At 40.9% G+C, this 25,870-nt stretch overlaps 1 protein-coding gene and 1 pseudogene across 3 annotated transcripts in view; both read left to right on the top strand.

Annotated features, from left to right (window-relative positions):
* Positions 1-16,020, top strand: part of Znf326 (zinc finger protein 326) — a 43,746-nt gene extending 27,726 nt beyond the window's left edge. For all 3 annotated transcript variants that reach the window (XM_075942773.1, XM_075942774.1, XM_075942775.1), the window contains exons 8-12: positions 7,712-7,859; positions 9,049-9,148; positions 10,013-10,143; positions 11,146-11,241; positions 14,865-16,020. In XM_075942773.1, coding sequence (XP_075798888.1) covers positions 7,712-7,859; positions 9,049-9,148; positions 10,013-10,143; positions 11,146-11,241; positions 14,865-15,203 — 814 coding nt within the window. In that variant the 3' untranslated portion in view covers positions 15,204-16,020. The remainder of the gene's footprint in view (positions 1-7,711; positions 7,860-9,048; positions 9,149-10,012; positions 10,144-11,145; positions 11,242-14,864) is intronic.
* Positions 16,021-19,700: 3,680 nt separating this feature from the next.
* Positions 19,701-20,622, top strand: LOC142832562 (oligosaccharyltransferase complex subunit OSTC pseudogene; annotated as a pseudogene).
* Positions 20,623-25,870: the final 5,248 nt, after the last annotated feature.

Below are 25,870 nucleotides of genomic sequence, written 5' to 3'. Positions count from 1 at the left end.
AGTTTTTTCTCTCCAAACTTCCTGTTGAATGGGGGCACTGTTATTTAGATTTCTTACGGGATAACCTGTCTGCTAGGTTCATCTCATTCAGCAGTCGAGTGAAGTAATTTTTTGAAGGTGTTTACTACAGCAACCTGTCAGGAGGGCGTGGTTCATCATACCATATTCGAATAGAAAAAATACACAGGGTCTCATCCTCTGTGAAAACAAAAGAAGAAACTCCTTTCCAAAGTATCATATCCTTAGATCCAAATTGTAAAGTCAAGGTATTTTCAAAATCTCTACGTTGGATTAGTTCAGCAGCATTTATAAACAAATATCTTTTAGCAGCTGTTGCTCCTTCCTCAGCATTCAAACAATTCAAAGAGAGCATAATAGCATACAGTATCAAAATTCTCTGTTTATTTTCCATCTTTGTACGGCTTTATTTTAACTATTTTGTTTATTTTTACTATAATTCTGCCTTCTGGACAGAATTATAAGGGCTTTGTTCCACCTTACTCAATTCATCTGACTTGTAACCTGCTTTTCCTGATTTATTTGCATCAGTATAGAATGTACGAGCTCCAGTTATTGGAGCATCACGTATAATTCTAGGAAGGATCCAAGAAGTTCTCTTTATGAGGTTAAGTCTACCACTTTTGGGATAGTTGAGCCGCTGAGATACCAGCCCATTGGGGCATGGTCTCTCTCCCTTTAAAAAAGCGGCCACTTCCCTCTCCTCTCTCTCTTCACTTCCTGCTCCGCTGGTGACTAGACTCCCTTCCTGGTTGCACAGAGGGCTGTTGTCTGGGACGATGATCTGTAAGTTTTTTCCCCTTTAAATAAATACCACCCTATTCATCATAATTCCAAACTGGTGTGACATTGTTTGTGACTTACGCCTTCATGTATCTAATTTCTGTCCTTCAGTTCATTTATGTGACTTTATTACATCTATTTGTTGGGATCAGTTGAGTCCTGGTCTTCAGCTGCTCTTCCCTGCTAGAACGTTCTAATTGAAGTTACTAAAAGCTGTGCTTTGCCTAGAGGATCAGAGGATGGGATTTTCACCTGTTGGCCATTGACTGCAGGGTATTTTAGCCTCCATGGTGCTGTTAAAGAGGGGCTTTTGTACCAGCGATTGGAGGTCTGTGTGTTGGTCTGTCTCTTGCATGTGTTTCCTCAACCTCCAGCCCCTTGCCCGAAGCTCGAGAACTGGGTTCTAGTCGTGTCTGTTGAGGATAATCTTTCCAATGTATGTCTGCATTCTGTGTGCAAATATTTTATTAAGTATTTTTGAGTCTGTGTTTAGTGGGGATATTGCCCTGAAGTTTTTCCTTTGAAGGGGGTAGGGTGCTGCTTTTATCTGGTTTTGTTATCAGAGCCATACTGGCTTAGCGGGAGTTTGGGACTGTTCCTTCTGTTTCTGTTTCTTTGAATCACATTGAAGAGTTCTTTGTTGAAGAGGGGTTTGCTGTAAAATTAGAATGTCTGCTAGGATTCTGCTGTGACTCCATCTGGCCCTGGACACTTTTTCCTCCCTCCCTCCTTCCCTCCCTCCCTCCCTCCCTCCCTCCCTCCCTTCCTCCCTCCCTCCCTCTTTCCTTCCTTCCTTTTGTAATTTTGTTTTAGCTGGAAAGCTTATTTTACCATTTCAATCTCCTCATTTATGAGTCTATTTAGTTTTCTGACTTCTTGCTTTAATATTGGTGGCTTGGCAGAATCTGGAAATTTATCCAATTTTTTTAATGTTTTCCAGCTTAATGGAGTACATGTTTTTGAAATATTCCCTTATAGTATTCTGAATTTCGTTGGTGTCTGTTGCAGTGTTTCCCTGTTCATTTCTGATTTTTGTTAATTTGGGTCCTCTCTTTTCTTTTTCTTCCTTTTGGTTAGTTAATCCTTGGGTTTGTCAGTCTCGTTTATCTTCTCAAATAGATTAGATTTAGTGATTCTTTTTACAGTTTTCTTTGTTTCTGTTTCATTGATTTCACCTCTTACTTTTTTAAAAATTTTATTTTTTGTTGCTGATTGGGTTTGGAGTTGGTTTGCTCTTTTTCCTGACTTTTGACCTGCACCATTGTCATCTATGTGTGCTCCTTCTAGTTGGTTAATGCAGGGCCTTAGAGTTACGTGTCCTCATGGACTGCTTTCAGTGGATCCCAGAGGCTTGGCTGTGTTTTCATTTTTTGGTTTCTTTTTTTTCTCATGTTCAACAATGGATGCTTGCTGTCAGCTTCAAATTTTATTGCATTGTAGTCAGATAGGATACATACAAAGTGATGTCAGTACTTGTGAATTTGTAAAGATTTGTCTTGTTTCTCAGGGTATGATTTATTTTAACAAAGTTGCACTGTTCTCCTGAGTAGAATGTATATTCCTTGGTGTTTGGTGGAATATTATGTAGGTATCTGTTAAGTGCATTTGATGTATAATGGTAATAAAAACTGATGTTTCTGTATTTTTTGTTTTAGATGACCTGTCTATTGGAAAAGATGGGTATTGAAATCCCCTCTATTTTGTGTGTGTGTGTGTGTGTGTGTGTGTGTGTGTGTGTGTGTGTGTGTGTGTGTTTTGAGGCAGGGTTTTTCTGTAGCCTTGGCTGTTTAGGAACTCACTCTCTAGACCATGCTGGTCTTGAACTCACAGAGATCTGCTTGCCTCTGCCTCCCAAGTGCTAGATTTAAAGGTGTGCACCACCACACCCCTGCTGAAATTCCCTGTTATTAATGGATTGATGTTAATCTGTGTCTTTAAATCTAACAGTACATTTTTTATGAAATAGCATGTCCCAGAGTTTGGTGAATTTATGTTTAGGATAGTAATGTATTCTTGGTTACCAGTCCATTTTATTAGAATGAAGTGTCTGTCCCTCTTAATCTCTTCTGTTTGGTTTTAGTTTGACGTCTATTTTGTCAGATATTGGGATTGCGATGCCTGCTTGTTTCCTGGTATCATTTTGTTAGAGTACATTGGCCATCCTTTTACTCTAAGGCAGTGCCTGTCTTTAAAGATAAGATGTCCTTCTTATAGACAGCAGGTAGATGAACTTTGTTTCTTGGTCTATTCAGTCAGCCTGTGTCCTTTGGTTGGAGAATTGAGGCCACTGATACTTAAAGTTATCATTGAAATGTATGTTTTTTTATGGTTTTAAATATTTTTTTATGGTTTATTTAACTTTATTTTATGTGCATTGGTGTGAAGGTGTCAGATCCACTGCAACTGGATCTTCAGACAGTTGTGAGCTGACATGTGGGTGCTGGGAATTGAACCCTGGTCCTCTGGAAGAGCAGTCAGTGCTCTTAACCACTGAGCTATCTCTCCAACCCCTGAAATGTATGTTTTAATTGCAGTCATTGTGTTGTTAATGCTTGGTGTTGTTTGTGTTCTCAGTGGTACTTTGTGTTTTAATGGTTATGCTTTTATATTTCTTTCTACAGTCTTTGCTATGCTCATTCTTCTCTTCATCCCAAACTGTTGCTTCCTGTATTTTCCTTAAGTTTGGTTTATTGGATGTTTTTATGTTGCTTATAATGTGGGAAGTTTTTCTTCCTCCTTCAATCATGGCAGATAGTTTTGCTGGGTATATTAGTCTGAGCTGACTGATCTTTTAGGACTTGGACTGCATTGCTTCAGACTTATATGGATTTCAGAGTTTCCATTGAGAAACTAGCTGTTATTTTGACAAGTTTTCCTTTATATATGACTTGCATTTTTTCTCTTGCAGCTTTCAATTCACTTTATTTGTTATGTATATATACTTAGTGGTTTTTTTTTTTTCGAGACGGTTTCTCTGTAGCTTTGGTGCCTGTCCTGGAACTAGCTCTTGTAGACCAGGCTGGCCTCGAACTCTCAGAGATCTGCCTGCCTCTGCCTCCCAAGTGCTGGGATTAAAGGCGTGCGCCACCACTGCCCGGCCTATACTTAGTGTTTTAACTGTGATATTTCATAGGGAATTTCTTTTCTGGTCTAGTCTATTTGGTGTTCTGTGTACTTCCTGTATTTGTATGGGTGTGTCTTTCCTTGGTTTGGGAAAGTTTTTCTTCTGTAATCTTGTTGATTAACTGGTCTATGCCATTGACTTCGGATTCATCTCTCTTATCAATGTCTGTAATTTGAAGGTTTGGCTTTTTCATAGTGGTCCAAGCCAGGAATATGGGGGCGTTTACCAAGTTTGATACCAAGGTTGAAGGTGACGTGGAGGAGCCTATTGGTTGACCTGTAGGTAGGGAATGTTCTGGCAGAAACCTAGGCCAGGATATTAGTTGTGGGGCCTGGGGAGAAGGGGTGAATGGTCAGGAAGACTCACTAGGCCAGACCCCGAAGAAGGACAGGGGAGGTCTGGCAGTTACAGTTTTAACAGGGCTGTTTTGATCTTTGGCCCTCTTTTGCTTCTTTTCTCTTTAAATTCCCTTTGGCATATATAATAGATATGTTACTGTATTGTGGAAATGAAATAAACAAATGTGAGTCTAAATATGATTGTGCGTTGTAAGGTCAACGTTTGTATTTAATTATTCTCTGAGTACTTTTCCCATTAAAATTTGAATATAGAATTGAATGTGACGTAACTGTGTTAATAGAATAAATGTTGCAATTTGGAGAAAATAAAATTCTCATTTTCCCCTAAACAACAATTTCAGTTGAATTGTCATTTTATAGATTATGAGTCTTAAAAAATTCCTGCAGTATCTTAGGTTTAAAAAATACTGATGATTAAACCAGGATGTAAGGCATGTTAAAGAAATTCACTTCCAGAGAATTCCATCTGCAGTAGTGTGTACAATTATTTTAATTGATCAGAGCAGTTTTGAGATGGATGCTAAATGACTATTTTTGGATGGGTCTTTTGTTATTTGAATGCTTTCAATATGACAAAGGTGACTGTGTATATATACTACTTCAGAGAATCTGGGTGAGAGGTGTGTATGCATGAGGTGTGCACTAGCAGCATTGCACGGGTAAGATGTGCCAGAAGAGATACGGAGTGGTCAGTCTTAGTAGCAATAAGTTCCAGGAGACAATGTGATGGAGGTGGTGTTTGAGCTGCTCTAAGAATAGTAGAATTACAAGAATTATATGAAGCAGTCCAGGTGGATCACGTGTCTTAAGGTCAAAGCAAAGAAGTGGGTGTTTTACTGATACTTGGAAAGTAGAAAATTGGATTGAAAAGAACTAGTGATTTAAAAATGTAACATAATTATTAAATAAACATGACGTTTAATAAAGACATAGTATGTACTATGTTAAATGAGATTAGTGGGCATAGGTGGAGAATAGAGATCAGAAACTGTCCTGGATAGCAGCTGAAGGCATTTTCATGTTTGTTTTTTGAGTATGAAGGAGTCAGTGATGCATTAAGCAGTAATGTGTATTGCCTGATGTAGGAAGTAACTAAATAATTGACTGAATCTGTGACAGAAGCTTCTTCTTATTTTTGTTTTGTATTTTTGAGACAGGGTTTTGCTGTAGCTTTGGAGCCTGTCCTGGAACTAGCTCTGTAGACCAGGCTGGCCTCAGACTCATAAAGATCCGTCTGCCTCTGCCTCCCGAGTGCTGGGATTAAAGGCGTGCATCACCAACACCACCAGGTAGGTGACAGGAGCTTCTTAGGGCTCCATGTGACATCTAAGACTGCATTAACATAAGACTGAGGCCAGAGAGTTCAATGACTTGCCCAAGATCACAAATGGAGATAGATATAAACTGAGCAGTTAACTCCCAAATAAACTCAGCAAATAAATCTAGTAGTGGTGTGAAAATATCCCTGGAAAATGGAAACTGAGTCAGAACCCAGGTAGGAGACCGCTGTCATAATGTAAGGAAAAAGAAATAACAGCATACATAGAAAGTGGGAAAGTTGTCTTTCCTTCTTCTACTTTGGCATGTTGTCTATTGTCCTTTTGTTGAGCTCGTGTTTAGGCAGTCATGTTGGTGAAACATGGTGGTGTAGCTTCTGACATTAGTAGGAAAAACAGTCTCACAGCAAACTCCCCGATCCTCTGACTGTTAGAATCTCTCCACTCTTCCACAGTGATCCCTGAGCCTTGGATGTGGGAGTTATTCTTGTAGATATCAGAGGACTGGGCTCCACAGCACTGTGCTGTTATTGGGTGTGGTTTTCTGTAATGGCTTCTGTTCAGGGATGAGGACTATCACTTATTTGTGGATCTAAAGATAGGATGTAGTTAGGGTTATGCTGGCTTAGTAAAGTGGTGGTTGTAGGTTCTCCTCTAAGATCTGTGACTTTACCTGCTAGTTAGGTAGGTTGAGAGGAATCCATTTTTTTATACTTCTTTTTTTTAATTGTTTTTATTGAGCTATATATTTTTCTCTGCTTCCCCTCTCTTTCTCTGCCCTCCCCTCCCCTTCTACCCTCTCATGGTCTCCATCTCCCAATTTACCCAGGAGTTCTTGTCTTTTTCTACTTCCCATGTATGTTAGATCCATGTGTGTGTCTCTTAGGGTCCTCATTGTCTGGGTTCTTTGGGGTTGTGAGTTGTAGGCTGTTTTTCTTTGCTTTATGTCTAAAAACCACTTATGAGTGAGTACATATGATATTTGTCTTTCAGGGTCTGGGTTACCTCACTCAAAATGATGTTTTCTAGCTCCATCCATTTGCCCGCAAATTTCAAGATGTCGTTATTTTTTTCTGCTGTGTAGTACTCCATTGTGTAAATGTACTACATTTTCCTTATCTATTCTTTGGTCGATGGGCATTTAGGTTGTTTCCAGGTTCTGGCTATGACAAATAATGCTGCTATGAACATAGTTGAACACATGTACTTGTGGTACATTTGAGCATCCTTTGATTTATACCCAAAAGTGGAATTGAGGTAGGATGTTTCCTAATTTTCTGAGTAATTGCCATAATGATATCCGAAGGGGCTGTACCATTTTGCACTCCCACCAACAATGGAGGAGTGGTCCCTCTTCCTCAGGGAAGAACAGACCAGCTGATTATCTGATACATAATGATAAGTCCTCTAAATATATATACAAGAAACATACAGACTGAGGTTATTATTGTATATAAACACATATATATTTAGGAATATATATGTGTGTGTGAGTACATATATATGTGTATATATATGCATATAACAGTAAATAATGATTAATGAAAAGAGAGGCCATAATTTGAAAGAGTAAGGAGGGATATATGGGAGGAAGGAAAGGTAAGGGTAAATGATATAATTATAATCTCAACAGTAAAAGAAAAATATCTAATAAAAAAGAAAGTAGGAAAGTTATAGAGGAATTAATTCTGGATGGATTTTCATCTTCTAAATAACATATATTTGTGCAGTCTAGGCCTGTCAGTTATCCTGATGGCTGTTGGGGGACTGTGTATCCCCAGAGCTTCGTGGGATTGGATAGTTGTTTTGTGTTTACCTGGCTTTGTGGATGGTTTAGAAACTTGAGGATGGGCCAAAGTGTAAAATTTGTGTGAGATTTTGGAACTTGATGCTGCTTTACATTAACTTTCGCTTTTGAATGGGCAAGGCTTGAGGTCATTACCTTATTGGTCTTTTTTATACCCAGGTTTAAAACACAAAGTACTTCAGTGACTATGTTGTCCATAGGTACTTAAAGAAATATTAGCTTTTCCTCTGCCTTAAATTTAAGAGTTCTAAAATCGAAAGAAAGTTGTTTCAGACATTAAAATTAGTTTTAGAGGATTTAAATGAATAAGATAATACCTAAAGAAAATTTCTTTTCTTTGTAGAATGGCATTCACATGTTCATTTTGTAAATTTCGAACCTTTGAAGAAAAAGATATTGAACTGCATCTGGAAAGTTCTTCACACCAGGAAACATTAGATCATATTCAGAAACAAACCAAATTTGATAAAGTAGTTATGGAATTTTTACATGTAAGTAGGGGTTTTTGAAATGAGAAGCATTTTATTTGATCTGAATTTATTTAATTTTTTATAATTTCTTTCACCTTTTTATGTTTCTAAAAATTTAATTATTACTCATCTAAGGAAAGTTGTTAAAATTAATTAGTTGTTAATTCTATTTTAGAATTTGGATTTGTAGTGTGAGAATTTATTTTTCATAGTCATTTCTGAGAAAATTGTCAGAAAATTCCTTTAGTCATTGTATGATTTGGATCTATCTGTCATTCCTGCATAGTTCACTGTGTGCCTGGGAGTATGATCTTCGTGAATTCTTCATTTCGGATGAGCTTCCATAACCTCCTCCCCCAAGAATGATTGAAAAGTCATGTCCATAGAAGCTAAATGACCTTGTCATAGGTATCAAAGTCAGAATTCTGAGCCAGAGAGGCGGGCATCTGTCTGGTGTCTTTTCCTTGTGTAGTTATCAATTTAATAGATTATTTTGAAGACCCCAAACTTTATTGTTAATGAACCAACTGTAATTGAAAATAAAACATGTTCACAGGTGCACAGATAGTCTGTTTAGGTGGAAATGCCAAGAATGCATAGATACTTTGGGGATTTGAAGAAACAAACAAAAAGGTACTGCAAGAGGTTCGAAGCCGGGCGGTGGTGGCTCATGCTTTTAATCCAAGCAACCCTTAGGAAGTAGAGGCAGGCAGATCTCTGTGCGTTCAAGGCCAGCCTGTCTACAGAGTAAGTTCCAGGACAGACTCCAGAGCTATTGGGAAACCCTGTCTCGAAACAAACAAACTGAAAAAGAGGCTCGAGCTGACTGTGCACAAAGCTAATCTGATCTGGTAAAGAGTTCATAGTACAGCGTCACTCAGACTTCTGTATCCAGCAGAATTATGTCCTTTGTTAAAATGTGTTGCTGTGAGTGTCCTATAACAGTTCTTCTTGGTCATTTATGACATGGCCACTTAGCTGAGGTCACTACAGCTTCTAATCCTTTTCCAGGTGCCCAGAAGATATTTTGAAAGTGAAGCAGTTTGCTAGTGTTTCATGATAGTCTCTTAAGTAAATTGTGGGTTTCTTGTGAAAGGAAATTAGGTATTGCAGACAGAAACACCTGCACTGCTAGTGCTCCCCACAGGATGAGTGTGGTGCTGAGCAGTGGTCGGTCTGCTTGACACAGTTTGCATTGTTTGTTTTCTAGGAATGTATGGTGAATAAGTTTAAAAAAGCTTCTATTCGTAAGCAACAGACACTTAATCACCCAGAAGCTTACAAAATAATTGAAAAGGATGTTATGGAAGGTGAGTAGTCAAGTTGTTTTGTAAATTTACATTTGTATTTTATGTATCATAACCTGAGACCTTTGAGACTGATGCAGTTCACAGCTGACTGGTTTATCAAAACAGACTTCCTAACTTCTTACTTCCATGCCTACAAGTTTATTATGACTTGAAGTTTCCTCCTCCTCTTCCTCCTTCTCCTCTTCCTCCTCCTCCTCCTCCTCCTCCTCCTCCTCCTCCTCCTCCTCCTCCTCCTCCTCCTCCTCCTCCTCCTCCTCCTCCTCCTCCTCCTCCTCCTCCTCCTCCTCCTCCTCCTCCTCCTCCTCCTCCTCCTCCTCTTCACTGTAGAGTAGCAGTTCTCAGCTGTGGGCTCCAGCTTCTTTGGTAAACCTCTATCTCAGAAGTGTTTACATTGCACTTCACAACATCAGCAAAATTACAGTCAGGAAGTAGCAATAAAATCATTTTATGGGTTGGGGTCGTAACATCTTGTGACCTATACTATACATCTTTTTTGCTTTTCCTGCCCACTCATGTTTATCACAACAGAAACTTATTTTACTGAAAATAGCATCCATTTAGCTTTATGTTTTTTGAGGCTATGGACTAACAGAGTTGTAAGCATAGGTGAATAACCTATGAGAGACTGTGATGTGGGCTGGAGAGTTGATGTCGCAGTGAAGAAACAGGTGCTCTTGCAGAGGACCGGAGTTTGGTTTACAATATCCACAACTACCGTTAACTCCCTATGAGATGTGAGGAAGAACTTGACATGAGCCTACATGCGCCGATCCTTCTGGTGTCAGGAGTACAGATGAATGAGTAAGGTCCTGACTTGTCAAAACTAAGAGTGTGAGGGCGTGTCCTAACGCGCTTGTTCTGTAGGTGTCACTGCGGATGATCACATGATGAAAGTCGAGACTGTTCACTGTAGTGCGTGCAGCGTCTACATCCCTGCCTTCCATAGCTCTGTCCAGCAGCACCTAAAGTCTCCTGACCATGTCAAAGGGAAGCAGGTAAGCTTTTAAAAATTATCCTTTGGCCATCGTTTCATAATCCTGTGCTGTTAATCTGAAATGGGACCAGCTGCATGTCTGCATGTTGCGGTCACGGCTCCAGAACAAGTTCCTTATCGAACTTTCCCTGTCGTTTAAGGATTCAGTTGACTAACATGTGGTACCCAGTAAGACAGTGGGTGGTGATGGTGAGCATTCAGGAAATCAGAGTTTAGCTGTTTTTATTTGTTTTTTTTAAGTTGCTACAAAATGGTTTTGTGAACATGTATGCGTTAGAACAAATTGGAAAGGAAGTTTTTATTATGACTGGCCTATTTTTCTGGTAGCTGGAGAAGTATATTTAAAGATTCAGCATTTATTACAACTCGTTTATTTTTCTCATGGTTTTGGAAAATGCATTAGTGCTTATTAATTATGACTTCAGAATAGAACATCCCTGAGTACCTGCCTGCCTGCGTGTTCTCAGTGCACATTTCTGCTCTTCATGCTGGGCTTGGTCTAGTTGGCTTTCCTTCAAGAGACATGAGTGCTTATACTGCAGGAAATGTTTTTATGTAAAATGTATTTAAAAACTTAAAATTAATGATTTAAGATTAAATTTAAATAGGAGAGACTTGAGTCTTAAATTTCTGTTTTATAGTGAAGTGAATCCCACACACCCAAGGCTGACACACTGAGCCGTGCTGTCTGCTGGTACACACGCTGTTACCCTTTCTCCTCTGTATACTTCTTGTCATAACTTAGAAACCCGGAAGAAGACTGGTTATTTTTGGATTATTTTGACAAAATTTGATAGACTCTCACATGGGAATGCTGTGTTTTTACTGGCTTATGAAAGTTCATGGTCTTAATTCTTGAATGATTTAGGTTACAAGCACAGTCGCTATAGTTATTCATAGCTTAACTTTTTATAAAAAGTCATTTAAATCTAGGGACTTGAGTGTAAAATACCACTTTACATCTCTAAACTTTGCAGTGTCTCACTGTGTTCTGTTTTTCCAGGCTTATAAGGAACAAATAAAAAGAGAAAGTGTGCTGACTGCTACAAGCATCTTAAATAATCCAATCGTGAAGGCGAGGTACGAGCGCTTTGTTAAGGTAAGACTTCTGACAAAAGCGGGTTTTTTTTCTTGCGTTTTTTTTTAAAGATTTGTTTATTTATTATGTATACAGTGTTTTGCCTGCATGTATGCCTGCTGGCCAGAAGAGGGAACCAGATCTCATTGTAGGTGGTTGTGAGCCACTCACTGTGTGGTTGATGGGAATTGAACTCAAGACTCCTGAAAGAGCAGCCAGTGCTCTTAACTTTTGAGCCATCTCTCCAGCCCTGCAACAAAAGCTTCTTAGGAAGTGTTTTTTTTTGTTGTATAATTAAAATGATGATAGAGTCATATTGTTTTTTTTTTTAAATTTATTTATTTATTATGTATACAATATTCTGTCTGTGTGTATGGCCAGAAGAGGGCATTACGGATGGTTGTGAGCCACCATGTGGTTGCTGGGAATTGAACTCAGGACCTTTGGAAGAGCAGGCAATGCTCTTAACCTCTGAGCCATCTCTCCAGCCCTAGAGTCATATTGTGATACTAAAATAAGTACAGTTTATGCCGAGCGGTGATGGCGCATGCCTTTAATCCCAGCACTCGGGAGGCAGAGGCAGGCGGATCTCTATGAGTTTGAGACCAGCCTGGTCTACAAGAGCTAGTTCCAGGACAGGCTCCAAAAAAAAACCACAGAGAAATCCTGTCTCGAAAAACAAACAAACAAACAAAAAAGCCAAAAATAAAATAAGTACAGTAGCACACACTGGGAAGAACTTTAAACTTACTATTTTGCTTATAGGTAGCATATTGTTTCTCTTAATTATTGGAATCAAAGGACAGGGGAGCAGATTTTTTTCCCTCACCGTAAAGCAGTGACAGGTAAAAAAGATCAAAATGTTAGTTTTACTCACGTGTGTTGTATGTGAGATTGTACATGCTTCCGGTGATGTGGATGTGGATGCCAGAGGACAACCTTGAACATGTCACCTCAGGAGCAGCCATCCACCTTGTTTTTGGGACAGGACCTGTGATTGGTCTGGGGCTTGCATATTTCTCGAGACTGATGTTTCTACCTTCTCAACTCTGGGATAATAAGCTCGTGTTACTAGACCTGCCTTTTAAATTTGAGTTCTGAGGCTCAAACCAAGGTCCCTATGTTTATGTGACAAACACTCTATGACTGAGCTATTTCCCCAACCCGTTTGTCTGATTTTTGTTCTTTAAGGTTGTCTTGGGCCTTTCATAGTTACTACTTCAAATCTTCCCTCTTTCACATTGCCCAGGTTTCATCCTGATTCTCCCCACTTCCATGTTCTTTTGCATTAGGGAGATAGAGAGCAACGTGAGTTTCTACCTTAGATTTATGCGTGTATTTGTATATGGTCCCTCACTTTTGTTGCCATTTTCTCCTTCACTGGGGGTCTGGTTTCATCATTCTCCCCCTCCCTTTGGATCTTATGTTGCTTAGGGTTTTCCTAAACTAAACAGTCACCTCATTTTTCCTGCACTCTGGCTCCTGCATTTTTTACTACCTTTTCTTACCATACTTCAAAAGATAGCTTGCCCTGCCATAGGCTCTTCACTTTCTATGATGTGCTGTAACTGAATAGTTCTCGCCTGGAAGAGTATCATCAGGGTGTTTTTGAAAGGTGTGGTTAAGTAGAAAACTACCCAAGTCCTTTTAAAGACCTTCTGAATTAATTTCCCAAGCTTTTCAAATTAGTATACCCTGAAGTCTTTCTTTTCTTCCTTTCTTTCTATTTTTTGTTTGTTTGGGTTTTTTTTTTTTGGTTTGTTTTTTTCAAGACAGGGTTCCTCTGTATAGTCCTGGGTGTACTGGAACTTACTCTGTAGACCATGCTGGCCTTGAACTCACAGATCCACCTGCCTCTGCCTCCCGAATGCTGGGATTATAGGTGAGTGCCACCACTGCCCAGCTCCTGAAGTGTTTCTTACTAGGCTTCTACCTGGCGATTTTGATCAGAAGTTCTGAGTGACTAGACATTGCTATTGGTAAGAAAGAGCTCCAGGCGCTGACAACTTTCTTTCCCTGTGTGCCTTCTGTCAGCTCGATAGGAAGTGGGTCCATCAAGTGATAGAGACGTGTCCTTGGACAGCTGCCATGGCTGTACTCCTCCTCAGACTTAGAGTTATCAGAGGTCAGTCACCAGAGTGCTTTAAAATCAACTTACTGGGGCTTAAGACTTAGCTTGTTTGGTAAACCACTTGCTGAGTTTGAGCCCCAGAACCCATTTAAGAAAGCTGAGCATGGGGATGCTTGTTTGTTATCTAGTGCTGGGGAGGTGGAGATAGGAGAGTCCTGGGGGCTCTCTTAGCCAGCCTAGCCTAATTGGCAAGCCTCAGGCTGCGGAGAGACCCTGCCTCAAAAATCATGGTGCACAGTCGGTCCTGAGGAATGACAGCAGAAGTTGTCCTCCGACTTCCACATACACTTGAACATACATGCACACAATATACAAACACACAAAAGGTCTTTTTATTTAAAACATGCAAAACTAAATACTTAGGAGCCTTCTTCATTCGTTGTTAATAATGATGGACTCTTTATCTGTTTTACTGTTTAACACTACTCATTTATCATTTTTTCTTTAAGCTATGATTTTGGCAGATAGTGTTCTGCTTCTCTTACTCCTGCTCCTGTATAGGCTGCTTCAGGGTTTTATTCCTGTAGTCTACTTTAGGCTGTCCCATGTGGGACACTAATTCCACTGTCGGCTTAATGCAAGTCATCTATTAATGTAAATGTTTCACTTGAGCACTCTATTTGAGCTGAAAATCTATAGGTGCCTATTAAACATTCAGACCTCAGCTTCTAGTTGTATGCGGCATACCCACCCACTTCTGTCTCCCCATCGTAATGCACCTCTTCTGTTAATGTCCCACATCTGTCTGATCCATCTTACAAGGTAGCACCAGCCCTAGTGGATTCTGCTTAATAAGCTTCGCTGCCTCTTCATTTCCCTTATTCTATAGTCTTCCAGTATGACCAGTTTATAGGAGACCTAACCCAAATAAATTCACTAAGATAAAATTGTAGGGCTGAGGAGGTGGCGCAGTCAGGTAGAGACAGGCACTTGCCCTCAAGCCTGTTGACCAGCATTCAGTCCTTGAACTCTGGAAGGAGAAATTCTATTGCTGCTGGTTGTCTGTTCTCCACGCACATGTTTGTGTACACACACACCCAGGAGATAAAAGTAATAAAAACGATAAAGTTGTACCCATGAATGTTTGTCAAATAAATGTTTGTCTAGTTTTTAGAAGTGTAAATATGTAAGGCATGATACCTAGTGACCAAATCGAGATACTTGGTTCTTACTGAGTTTTGAAGAGACCTCAGAGAGAAGCACATTGAGTAGGTGTATTTGAGCAGATCATCTGCATCAGCTGCTGTTTGTATTACAACACACAGTTCTGCTTCGATGTATGATTTTAGGAATTCAGTTCAAAATTTTGACCTTTTGAGTGCTCTAATTTATGGTATGTAAAATAACTACTAAATTATATACTCATATTGGGATGAAGTAGATACTTAAAAGTATATAATATGCTTCTCATAAAGTAAAAAGAACTTCAAATACTATTTTTTTCATGACATAGCAAGTATCACTGATAGAAAAACAAATGTGTTGACTGTAAGTGCCACTTTCTCTCGTTTAGGGAGAGAATCCTTTTGAAATTCAAGATCATTCTCAGGATCAGCAGATAGAAGGAGATGAAGAGGATGAAGAGAAGATTGATGAACCCATTGAAGAAGAGGACGAGGAAGAAGAGGAGGAGGATGAAGAAGTAGAGGAAGTGGGGGAAACAGAAGAGGTGGAAGAAGAAGAGGAAGGAGGGGAAGCTGGAGTAGTGGAGAGAGAAGGAGATCTAGAGGGAGGGGAGGGAAGAGCAGAATCAGGGGACGATGAGAACGTGGGAGAAGCAGAGAATGAGGAGGAGGAGGGGAAGGAGGAGTCTGCCTGTCCTGCTGAGCAGTGTGAGCACAGTCAGGTGTAGTGTGTTAGACCTGAGTGGAGCTTTACACCTGTCCTACTGTAGAAAAGAGAAGACATTTAATAGATTATGATATTAATTGATACCATGTTGCATGCATTCCACCTATAAAATTTTTTTTGTATAATTTCTAAATGTTTGGCACTTGTTTAATAAAATGAAGTTAAGATGATTTCAGTTTAGTTTTTATAGATACCAAACTTAGATATGATAAATTGTTTGTATGATTTTTAAGCTTAATTCTTATTACCGTATTGGTGTTCAGGATAATAGATATGTGTTGTTCCTCTATCTGTTGTAATCAATTTAACTTAAATGCTGCTCTTGGGAGTGAACCTTTAAGTGTGCATTCAGTTTTTGAATACTTACTCTAGAAGAGATGGATTGGGCAAGTATTTTGTCCTGATTGTGGGTTTTTTGTTCTCTTTTGTTTTGTTTTGTTTTTACATTGAATAACAGCATTAAGATGGCTTAACAGCTTTTGTGTACAGTTACCTTTGTAGCAATAAAATGTTTTCTTTTTTTTAAACCAAAACTTTCTCTTTTGATTGCAGATTAAACATTTCATCAGTTAAATGAGTATTTAAAAATCAATATCTGCCTTAATGTATGAGTTTAGCTCACAAGTATTTTAAGTGATTGAGAAGACTTGAAACATTTTTCCTCAATCATATTTTAAAAGCGTGACTACTGTGTATTTTCTAACACATTTCAGAGGTCAGTCTGAAGGAACTTGTTTATACTAGCTTTAGTTCGCTCTTTTCTCTGTGCCTATGTCAAACCTTGGAATCTTCCTGAAAATACAATTTAATACAAATAATGTGTGCTCTTTTGTCGTGTCTGTTTACCCGGAGAACCAAGAGACAAACTTTCTGTTTTTTAAAAAATTCTCTTTTACTCTTTCAAGTTCTTTCCTTTAAAAACAAAATGAGCTGTAGCCACATGTTCATCAAGAGTCCAGGACACTGGCCTGCTTAAGTTACTATCTTCAGAGATGGCATTCTGTACAACTGAGAAGGCATGGTCCTAGTGATCAGGAGCTGTGCTCTTAAGTCAATGATACAGGTTGGTTTTGGGGTTTGGGAAACTGGTGAAATTTATTCATTTATTTTACATCCTGGCTGCAGTTTCCCCTCCCTCCTCTCTTCCCACTCCTGCCTTCATCCCCTTCCCCAAATCCACTACTCTGTTTCTGTTCAGAAAAGGGCAGGCCTCCCATGGGTATCAATAAAGCATATCAAGTTGTGGGGCTAAGCTCCTCCCGTTGTATCAAGTCTGGGCATGGCAGCCTAATATGAGGAACAGCACCTAAAATCCAGCCCTGCTTCCACTCCCAGGAGTCCCACAGTTTCATAACAGGTGACAACTAGTTAATGAAGTTAACTTCTCAAAAGTTTGAGGCATCGAATGGTCAACTAACATAAAACACTAAGTTGATGAATGTCTGAGCACCTGTAGACGTGTGAGTATTACATGTCTGTGCACATCCACAGCTCCCACATACATGTGGGATGCTCTCATGCCTCGCCTTGTTTCCCTGAGACAGGATCTCACTGCAGCTGGGGCTAGGGTGGTAGTCAGTAAGCCCCAGAGATTCTCCTGTCTCCGTCCCTCACAGTGCTGGAGTTACAGCCTGTGTGTGCCCACACTTGGATGTTTATGTTCTAGAAATTTGAACTTAGGTTTTTATGCTTGTGTAATAAGCACTCATAGCTCCTGAGCCACATCCCAGCCAGAATTAAGCTTTTAAAACTAAATTTTCTAGGACTAGGGAAATGGCACAGTGTGTAAACCATTGGCTAAGAATGAGGACCAGACTTGGTTCCCAGCAGCTGTGTGGGTCAGCCTCCTATGAATCCAGCACTCTAAAGAAAGTGCAGATGAGCTCCTAGGAACTAGCTGTGTGGACAAGTGAGAGACCCTGCTCCAAAGAACGAGATGGACGTGATGGAGTGACTGATGGTAGCCTTGGACCCTCCATGTGCCTACACACACACACACACACACGTGTGTGGGGACAAGTATGGCTTTTCTGAACCATTATGACTATGCTGCTGAAATTAACCTAACCTGAGAAATGTTAGGGAAAGACACTGTAGACTTTTCAGGCAGGATGATTATGGAGGCACCATCACCAAATATCAGTTGAAAAACTATTACTGATAGATTGTTTGAAGCAGCAGTGATGGCTTATGCCTTTAATCCTAACACTTGGGAGACAGAGGCAGGTCCGGATCTCTGTGAGTTCAAGGTCAGCCTGGTCTACTGAGCAAGTTCCAGGACAGCAAGAGCTACACAGAGAAACCTTGTTTCAAAGATCAAAAAGGTAGTTTGAGGAAAATTTAAAGTTCCATTTACAACAGAAATGTAAACTCCATGCTACAGATATGAGCTGGAAGGAAGGATGAGTCATGAAAGAGGCTACATATTTTTAAGTTGTTTTTATTGAGCTATATATTTTTCTCCAGTCCTTTCCCTTCCTGCCCCCTCTGTAACAGGAGGAATGGGCTGCTTGTTGTCCTGGCTGTCCGGCTGTCTTACACCCGAAATAATCACACGGAAACTGTATTCATTTAAACACTGCCTGGCCCATTAGCTCTAGTCTCCTATTGGCTAGCTCTCACATCTTGATTTAACCCATTTCTATTAATCTGTGTTCACCACGAGGTTGTGGCTTACTGGGAAAGATTTAGCATGTCTGACCTGGCGTCTCCACGGCTGCTTTCTGACTCTGGGAATTCAGTTCTGTCTTCCCTGCCTACCTAAGTTCTGCCCTATCAGGCCAAGCAGTTTCTTTATTGAATAACCAATGAAAGCAACACATAAACAGAAGGACCTCCTACACTACCCCTCCCTTTCTATCTTCTCCCGTGATCCCAATTCACTCAGGAGATCTTGTCTTTTTCTACTTCCCATGTGGGTTAGATCCATGCATCTCTCTCTTGGGGAGCTCTTTGTTGTCTGGGTTCTCTGGGGTTGTGAATTGTAGGCCGGATTTTCTTTGCTTTAGGTCTAAAAGCCACTTGTGAGTAAGTACATGTGATTTGTCTTTCTGGGTCTGGGTCACCTCACTCAATATGATGTTTTCTAGATCCATGTATTTACTGACAGATTTCAAGATGTCATTATGTTTTTGTTTGTTTGTTTTGCTGTGTAAATTACCATATTTTCCTTATCCATTCTTTAATCGAGGGGCATTTAGGTTGTTTCCAGGTTCTGGCTATGACAAACAATGCTGCTATGAGCGTAGGTGAGCACATGTCCTTGTGGTAAGATTGAGCATCCTTTGGGTATATACCCCAAAATGGAATTGCTAGGTCTTGAGGTAGGATGTTTCCTAATTTTCTGAGAAATCGCCATACTGATATCCAAAGGGGCTGTGCCAATTTGCACTCCCACCAGCAATGGAGGAGTGTTCCCTTTACTCCACATCCTCTCTAGCATAAGTTGTCATCAGTATTTTTGATCCTGGCCATTCTTACAGGTATAAGATAGAGTCTCAGAGTTCTACAAGATTTTCAAAGAAGAACTAATACCAAAACTCTTCTAATTGTTCCACACAGTAGACACAGAATGTTGCCAAACTTTTTACAAGGCTACAATTACCCTGATACCCAAACCACATGAAGACATTACTAAGAAAGAATTACAGACCAATCACACTCATGAACTTTGATGCAAAAATACTCAATAAAATAATGGCTAATCGAATCCAAGAATACATCAGAAAAATCATCCACCATGACCAAGTAGGCTTCGTCCCAGAGATGCAGGGATCATTCAACACACAGAAATCTGTCAATGTAATATACCGTATAAAGAAACTGAAAAATATATAGCTCAATAAAAACAAAAAAATCTTGTAGAATTCTGAGCTGAAACTATCTGGTACTGGGCTTTTACTCATTGGAAAACTTTTGATGACTGTTTCTATTTCTTTAGCAGTTTTAGGTCTGTTGAATTTACTTATCTGGTATTGATTTATTTTTGGTCAGTGATATTTATCCAGAAAATTGTCCATTTCCTTTGTTTTCCAATTCTTTGGAGTTCAGGTTTTCAAAGTATGACCTGATGATTTTCCAGATTTCTTCCATGTCTGTTGTTATGTCCCTCTTTTCATTTCTGATTGTGTTAATTTGGATATTCTCTCTCTGCCTTTTGGTTAGTTTGGATAAAGGTTTGTCTATTTTGCTGATTTTCTCGAAGAACCTTTTCTTTGTCTCATTGATTCTTCTATTGCTTTCTTTGTTTCTGTTTTGTTGATTCTCACGCTACATATTTTAATGGAGAATATGAAATACTTGAGTAGACAAAACAACCTGTATTCCTGTCTTTTTTTTTTTTTCTCTCTGTGAGACAGGGTTTCTCTGTAGCTTTTGGAACCAGTCCTGGAACTCATTCTGTAGAATAGGGTGGCCTCAAACTCAGAGATTTGCCTGCCTCTGCCTACTAAGTGCTGGGATTAGTGCACCATTACTGCCTAGTTCATATTCCTATCTATTAGAAAATGATTGTTTGTGTTTCCGGGCAGCACGGGAGGCTGGAGGCCAGAGGGCTTGCCATGCTGCCGCCGACATAGAGACTCTGTACCGAGTCCCATTTTTAATACTTGAATGCCCCAGCCTGAAGCTAAAGAAGCCGCCCTGCGTGTGCATGCCGTCGGCCATGATGGTGTACACCCTGGTGGTGGTGTCTTTCTTTCTCATTACTGGAGGAATAATCTATGATGTTATTGCTGAACCTCCAAGTGTTGGCTCAAGGACTGATGAACGTGGACATCAGAGACCGGTAGCTTTCTTGGCTTGCAGAGAAAACGGACAGTATATTATGAAAGGGCTTGCATCTAGCTTCCTGTTCACAATGGGAGGTTTAGGTTTCATAATTCTGGACCGTTCCAATGCTCCAAATATTCTAAAACTCAATACGTTTCTTCTTCTCTTCATTGACTTTGTGTCCTGCTGAGTTTCTTCATGGCTAGAGTATTCATGAGAATGAAATTGCCGGGCAGCCTGATGGGTCAGTGCCTTTTGAGAAGAAACAGTGAATCCTGGATTGGCTCCTGTTAGTGAAACTTTTAAGGCTGAGCCACTCCCTTTTGTGGCATGGAGAAGAGTGAAGAGCAGAGTTGAAGCAGCGCTGAGCATACGAAAGCTAGGGCTGGAATTGATGTATCAGAGACAAGTTGATTACAATATTTTTCTGGTGACCTATTCTTCTGTACCAACTATGTTAAGTGGCATTGTCTTTTTAGTTTTTTATTTCCTAAAGAAAATAGACTCTATTTCTAATACGCTGGTATTGAATAAAGTGATTATTTTTTACAACCCTCCCTATTATTTTTCGGACATGATATTTCTGATTTTCAGAAATTAATACAGATTGAGAAGTATATTGTGAGAGCTGAGATTCTTGGACAACTGGTCAGTTCTCCAGCGGTGCTTTTCCTTTAAATGGTGTGTGTGGCACTCTGCCATTTCAGACACACACGGGAGACTGTTTCCTGGACAATATGATGTATGAAAGGAGCAGAAATAAATGATTTTTCTAATTAAAAAAATGATTGTTTATATGTCAGTTTGTTTCAAGTAGATTAATCAATTTACATTCCAGTTGTTCTAATATAGGCTATGGGTAAAAGTTAAAAATAACAGTGGCTTATGGAAGGTTGAAGTGTCTTGCTTTTCTTGAAGGGGACCTGCTGTGGGTTGCCAGCACCTACAATGTAGCTTACAACTGTCTAAATCCAGTCTTAAGGGATCGATCCATCACCCTCTTCTGGCCTCTGGCACCAAGCACACGAGTGGTGGCAAATACACACATGAACATTGGTCTTAAATCTGAACAGCTGACGCAGGGCCGCTGAGCACGTCACCATGTCACAGGCAGCCCCCTCGAGCCTAGCTACCCAGGGAAGAAGGAGGGAAAGCAGGAGGCTGCTCGGTTCAGCCTCACAGCAGCCCTGGATCTGCTCTGTACCAGTCCTACTGATTAAAGCAGCCCTGGGAACTTCCCGTTAGCTTCCAGGAAGGGTGGGGTTTCGGATGGAAAGCTGGGGGTTCTGTTGTGTACATGCCACGTAGGGCACTGCAGGCAGATCCAGAAGTGATTTCACCCACTCTAGCTTAGAGAACCAGTGAGTTTGTTGGGGTCACTTACCAGAGCATAACTCAAAGGCGGTTGCCTCACCAGAAAGTGCACCCCAGCGTGGTGGCCACTCAAGAAATCTGCATCCCTGGAGTTTCCTGCATAACCTCTTGGCTCCTTGGTACAGCACATCTGCCCATAAACTGCCTGTCACATAACCCCGGGGAGAGACTTTGTGAATCGAGTAAGATTCTGAGCTCCCTACACTTGCTGAGTCTTAAGGCCCTCTGTGTAGGAAGGGATGCTTTGATTCGGAGGCAGTGGCTGGCTGCACAAGAGGTTCTGTAGGAAGGACAGACAGCAACACCATTAGGTCAATGCAGTTGCAGCTGGCTCAGGAATCCGCGTGCAAAGGCAGCTTACAAAGCAGTGAGGACAAGGAGCTTCTATTTCATAGAAAACAGTGCAGCAAGAACTCCCAGAGACGCACATCAGTGATATGTAAGACACTGCACACAATGCACAGAAATTTCAAGTGGATGGAGGGGCACACAACAGTGCTCAAAGTCACTTCTGGTTTCAGAACAGAATTTTCTAGGCAAGATCCACACCCCAGAAGTCCTAAGGAAAAAGTGACGGATTTGGTACATTAAAGATAGTCAGAAGCTAAACAGCATGGTCTACAGCTGTAAATGTAGCGTTTGGGGGGCTGGGGCAGGAGTGTCAAGGGCCTAGCTTGTGAGTTTGAGTTTAGCCTAAGGGTGGCAGGGATGGGTGCTGAGGGCGAAAGATAGCGTAAGGAAATGGAAGAGTAACAGAAGGAATGTTTGGAAATGCAGGTGAGCCACAAGAGTTTATTAAATCATTGACTACAGTTAGATCAGAGATCGGCAATGGCTTCTGTTGGTGAAGAAGTGTCCTTTCCCAGATGCAGTGGGCAGTTTGGATTTAGCTGTGTCTGTAAAGAGGATACAGTTGCTGAAATTCTAAGGTCTGAAGACCTAGGAATGAGGGGAACTGTTAGCTTCCAATCGAAAAGGTACGGGAGCTATATTGAAGCAAATGCTTTTGTGTTCTGACAGGAAGATGGTGCACTGCTTTTCATAAAAGAAATCCGCCCCGTCATCCGTGGCAGGATGCCCTCCAGCACCAGAAATGATCAAATGGGACGGGAGGCGGGCACTGGTTTAAGAATTGCTGAAATCTCTGTGAGGCTGGTCTTCACAGCGCTCCCGGCAGTGACAGGAAGCTGGAAATAGCCGCATCAGTGAGAACGATGGCTAAGTGATGGGACGGGCATGCTCCAGCCCCTGGAAAGAAGCGGCTGCATATGCTGACCTGGGAGAGAAAAAGCCAGTGGCACTGTGTACTAGAATCCCATTTGGGAAACCATATACATGTATAAATACATAAAATCCAAGCTGCTTGCATAACAGCCTGAAAAGATAGTTTATTCATAGGAAAAATGTCTGAACAGATAAACAAATGGTGCTCGACGCTGATGAGGAGCTTACATCTGGATGGGGAATTTTTCTCCAAACCTGCTGTTCCTGGTTTTATTTTGAATGAATAGAATAATGTTGCAGTGTATTGAGACAGAGAAACAATGAATAAAGTAGAAAACACTGACTTAGATGTAGCACTTCTACCAGCTTCTGTGTATTTCCCCATGAGCCCTTACATTGTCCCTGGTTATTTCCAGACTCAGAGAGATACTGAGACTGTTTCCCGAGGTAAGAGATTAGACTTAGGAGGAAGATGCTAAATCAGCTTGGGAGTATGTTGAGTTGGCTTTGCCTCTGGGACGCTGAAATGGTACCAAGTACACAGTTGGCTGCGTGGTCCTGGTGCTCGACAGGCCTGGGAGTGGCGGTAGTAGAAGCTTTCTTTGACGTGATGACCATGCGTCTTTCCTATGATGACATCATGTACGGTTTGTTACCAGACCTGCAGCGTCATTTTTGTCTCAGGAAAGGCGTGTGAGCAGACGTCTTAATTTCTCATCAGCGAGATGAAAGTGAAATAGCCTCTCATGCTGGGTTTTCCAAAGAGGCGAAGAAGGAAGCTCCTTGTTTTGTCAGGTGCCCGGGGCTGCTCCTACTTCACTTTTTCTACTGTTACCCAAAACCAGAGTTTATTTTATTTTACTTTTGGTAACCAGAGATAAGAGTAAAGCAAGTGTTGGCTGGCAAATCTGTGTGTAAAATTAATACAGACATTTGAGTTTAAAGATTTCTTACTTTGAATCAGTTTTTAAAATGTTTTTATGGCATACTTATGTATATATATATATATATATGGCATACTTATGTATATATATATGATGAATGGATTAATTGACATTTTATATGTACACATAATATATTTTGAGAGTAATCACCTGTAGTAATAAGAGCGGAGGGGCTGCGTCCCCAGCACCCCGGCCGCCTGGCTAGCTTATGCCCCGAAATAACAACACACAAATTGTATTCATTTAAGCACTGCTTGGCCCTTTAGCTCTAGCCCTTACTGGCTAATTCTGATATCCTGATCAACCCATCTCTAATAATCTGTGAGCACCGGTCTTACCAAGACCGGTAAGATTCTAGCCTATGTCCATCCTGGGTCGGAGCTTCATTGTGTGTGTCTGCCCGGGAGCGGGGCATGGCATCTCTCTGAGCTCACTTCCTCTTCCTCCCAGCATTCTGTTCTGTTTAACCTATGAGGGCCAGCCAAGCAGTTTATTTTTTTTTTAACCAATGACCTTCCTCCATCAATCACTCCCTTTATTCTCTCGTCTCCCACACCTCTAATCCCTTCCCTTTTCCTGGACAGTTCTCCTTCGGCCTTCTCTGTCTTCACGTCTTTATGTGTGGCCCCTAGAGTGTCGTTAGGTTGTTTACAGGGGCATGAGAATCTGACTGGTGGCTACCCTACTGAAGAGAATCGACGTAGCCTTGAATTTTCAGAATCTATTTTGATGGTTACATTGTACGCACTCATTTCTTCTCAAGGTCTGTGTAGGCTTCTGACCCAAACTAAGAAAATCAAGACCTGACGATTTGATAAAATAGGAAGGAAATAATATCTTATTTAGCAAGACTAATCCTAGTTATAATAGTCTTTCTCCTTGGGCGTCAAAGATCTTGGGCAAACAAGAATATCAATAATTGCTCATGGTAGTCCTCTCAGCTTGGATGCCCACAAAGGGTTAACTCATCCTTCCCAGCTGAGACTTGAATTGCTTGTCAGTGCTGAGGTCACTGTCACTACTAAATGACAGATGTTTCCCTGAGAATCCCAGTATCCCTTCTGGCGGCATAAAGTTCAGCATTTGCAACAATGGGGTGGTGTTCTTTAATAACTGTTAAATTGATTCTTTGGAGATTTTGCGAAGATGCCCTATTGCGGCTGGAAGGCTCCCTGGACACCTCACTCTGCATTTTCTTTTTGCATAATGCCTACAATTTCGAGTCGCCAGGCTCCCTGCTGTGTAGCTCCTGCATCCTTGGTTCAGCCGAACCCAAATACTCATAAATCTCCCTTTCTTCCTGTAGCTTTCTGCAGCAGCTGGGGTACGACACTGATGTCCCCGTTCCGTGATTCCAGTTAGCCCTGGGGTGAACAGACGGACCAATCCGAAGCCACCGCGTCAGATAAAGCAATGCTGTTTGCACAGCTCCGCAGCCTCAAGAGGTAGTCATGTAATACTCCCAATTTGTATTCTGCATAAAACTCCTCTTACTGGTTATAAACTTCCTATGGGGAGCACACATAGCCAGCTGAAGGCCACTGAACATATGATCGGTGTCATTGCAAACTCAGGAGGAAGAGGCTGAGCCTGTTCCACACTGCAAGCGGCCAGCGATAGAAGGAAAACCTCACCGTTTAAAGTGAATTGAGCAATGTTTTCCTGAGACCCTGGACTTAATATGTACTCCTGAGGAATAGGACTGACTAATACATTTGAAGTGTGTGTGTGTGTGTGTTTGTGTGTGTGTGTAAATTTCACTCACAGCCATTACGAGTTGTATTCCTGCTTCATTGAGGTAGCTAGTTGAATGGTTATTATATATAATCGAATGGTTATTATAATCATATTAATTGCCTTAGAGAGACCTTGAGTGAACAATATGTTTGTATGGTACTGTCTGATTAAAGACAAGTGTGTGTGTGTATGCACATGAGATGCAGATGCCAATGGGGGCCAGAAGAGTGCAGGTGATTGTGAGCTGCCTCCTCAGGCCCCGGGAATTGAACTTGGGTCCTCTGCAAGAGCAGTATGCATTCTCTGCAGCCACTTTCTGATTCCTCATTCTGGGGCAAGGGTTTTAAGCCTTGGCCCTATCGACATTTTAGACGGGTCATTCTTCACTGTGAGAGCTTGTCCTGTGATTGGAGGCTCTTGTCCTCTTGTCCTGTGATTGGAGGCTCTTTAGCGGCCATTTTGGCCTCTACTTAACCAAGCCCAGGGGTAGGAAGTAGTTACAACCATCAGAAATATGTCCAGGCATTGTCAAATGCCCCCAGGAGGCAAAATCACTCTTAGTTGAGAACCACGGGTCCGGATAATCAGCGAAGTAGGGAATTTGAACTTGAAGTGTTCT

Source organism: Microtus pennsylvanicus, chromosome 12 (assembly GCF_037038515.1).
Source record: "Microtus pennsylvanicus isolate mMicPen1 chromosome 12, mMicPen1.hap1, whole genome shotgun sequence".
Taxonomy (NCBI): domain Eukaryota; kingdom Metazoa; phylum Chordata; class Mammalia; order Rodentia; family Cricetidae; genus Microtus; species Microtus pennsylvanicus.
Note: the sequence above shows the minus strand (reverse complement) of the source record. Positions and strands in the feature narration are given on the sequence as shown.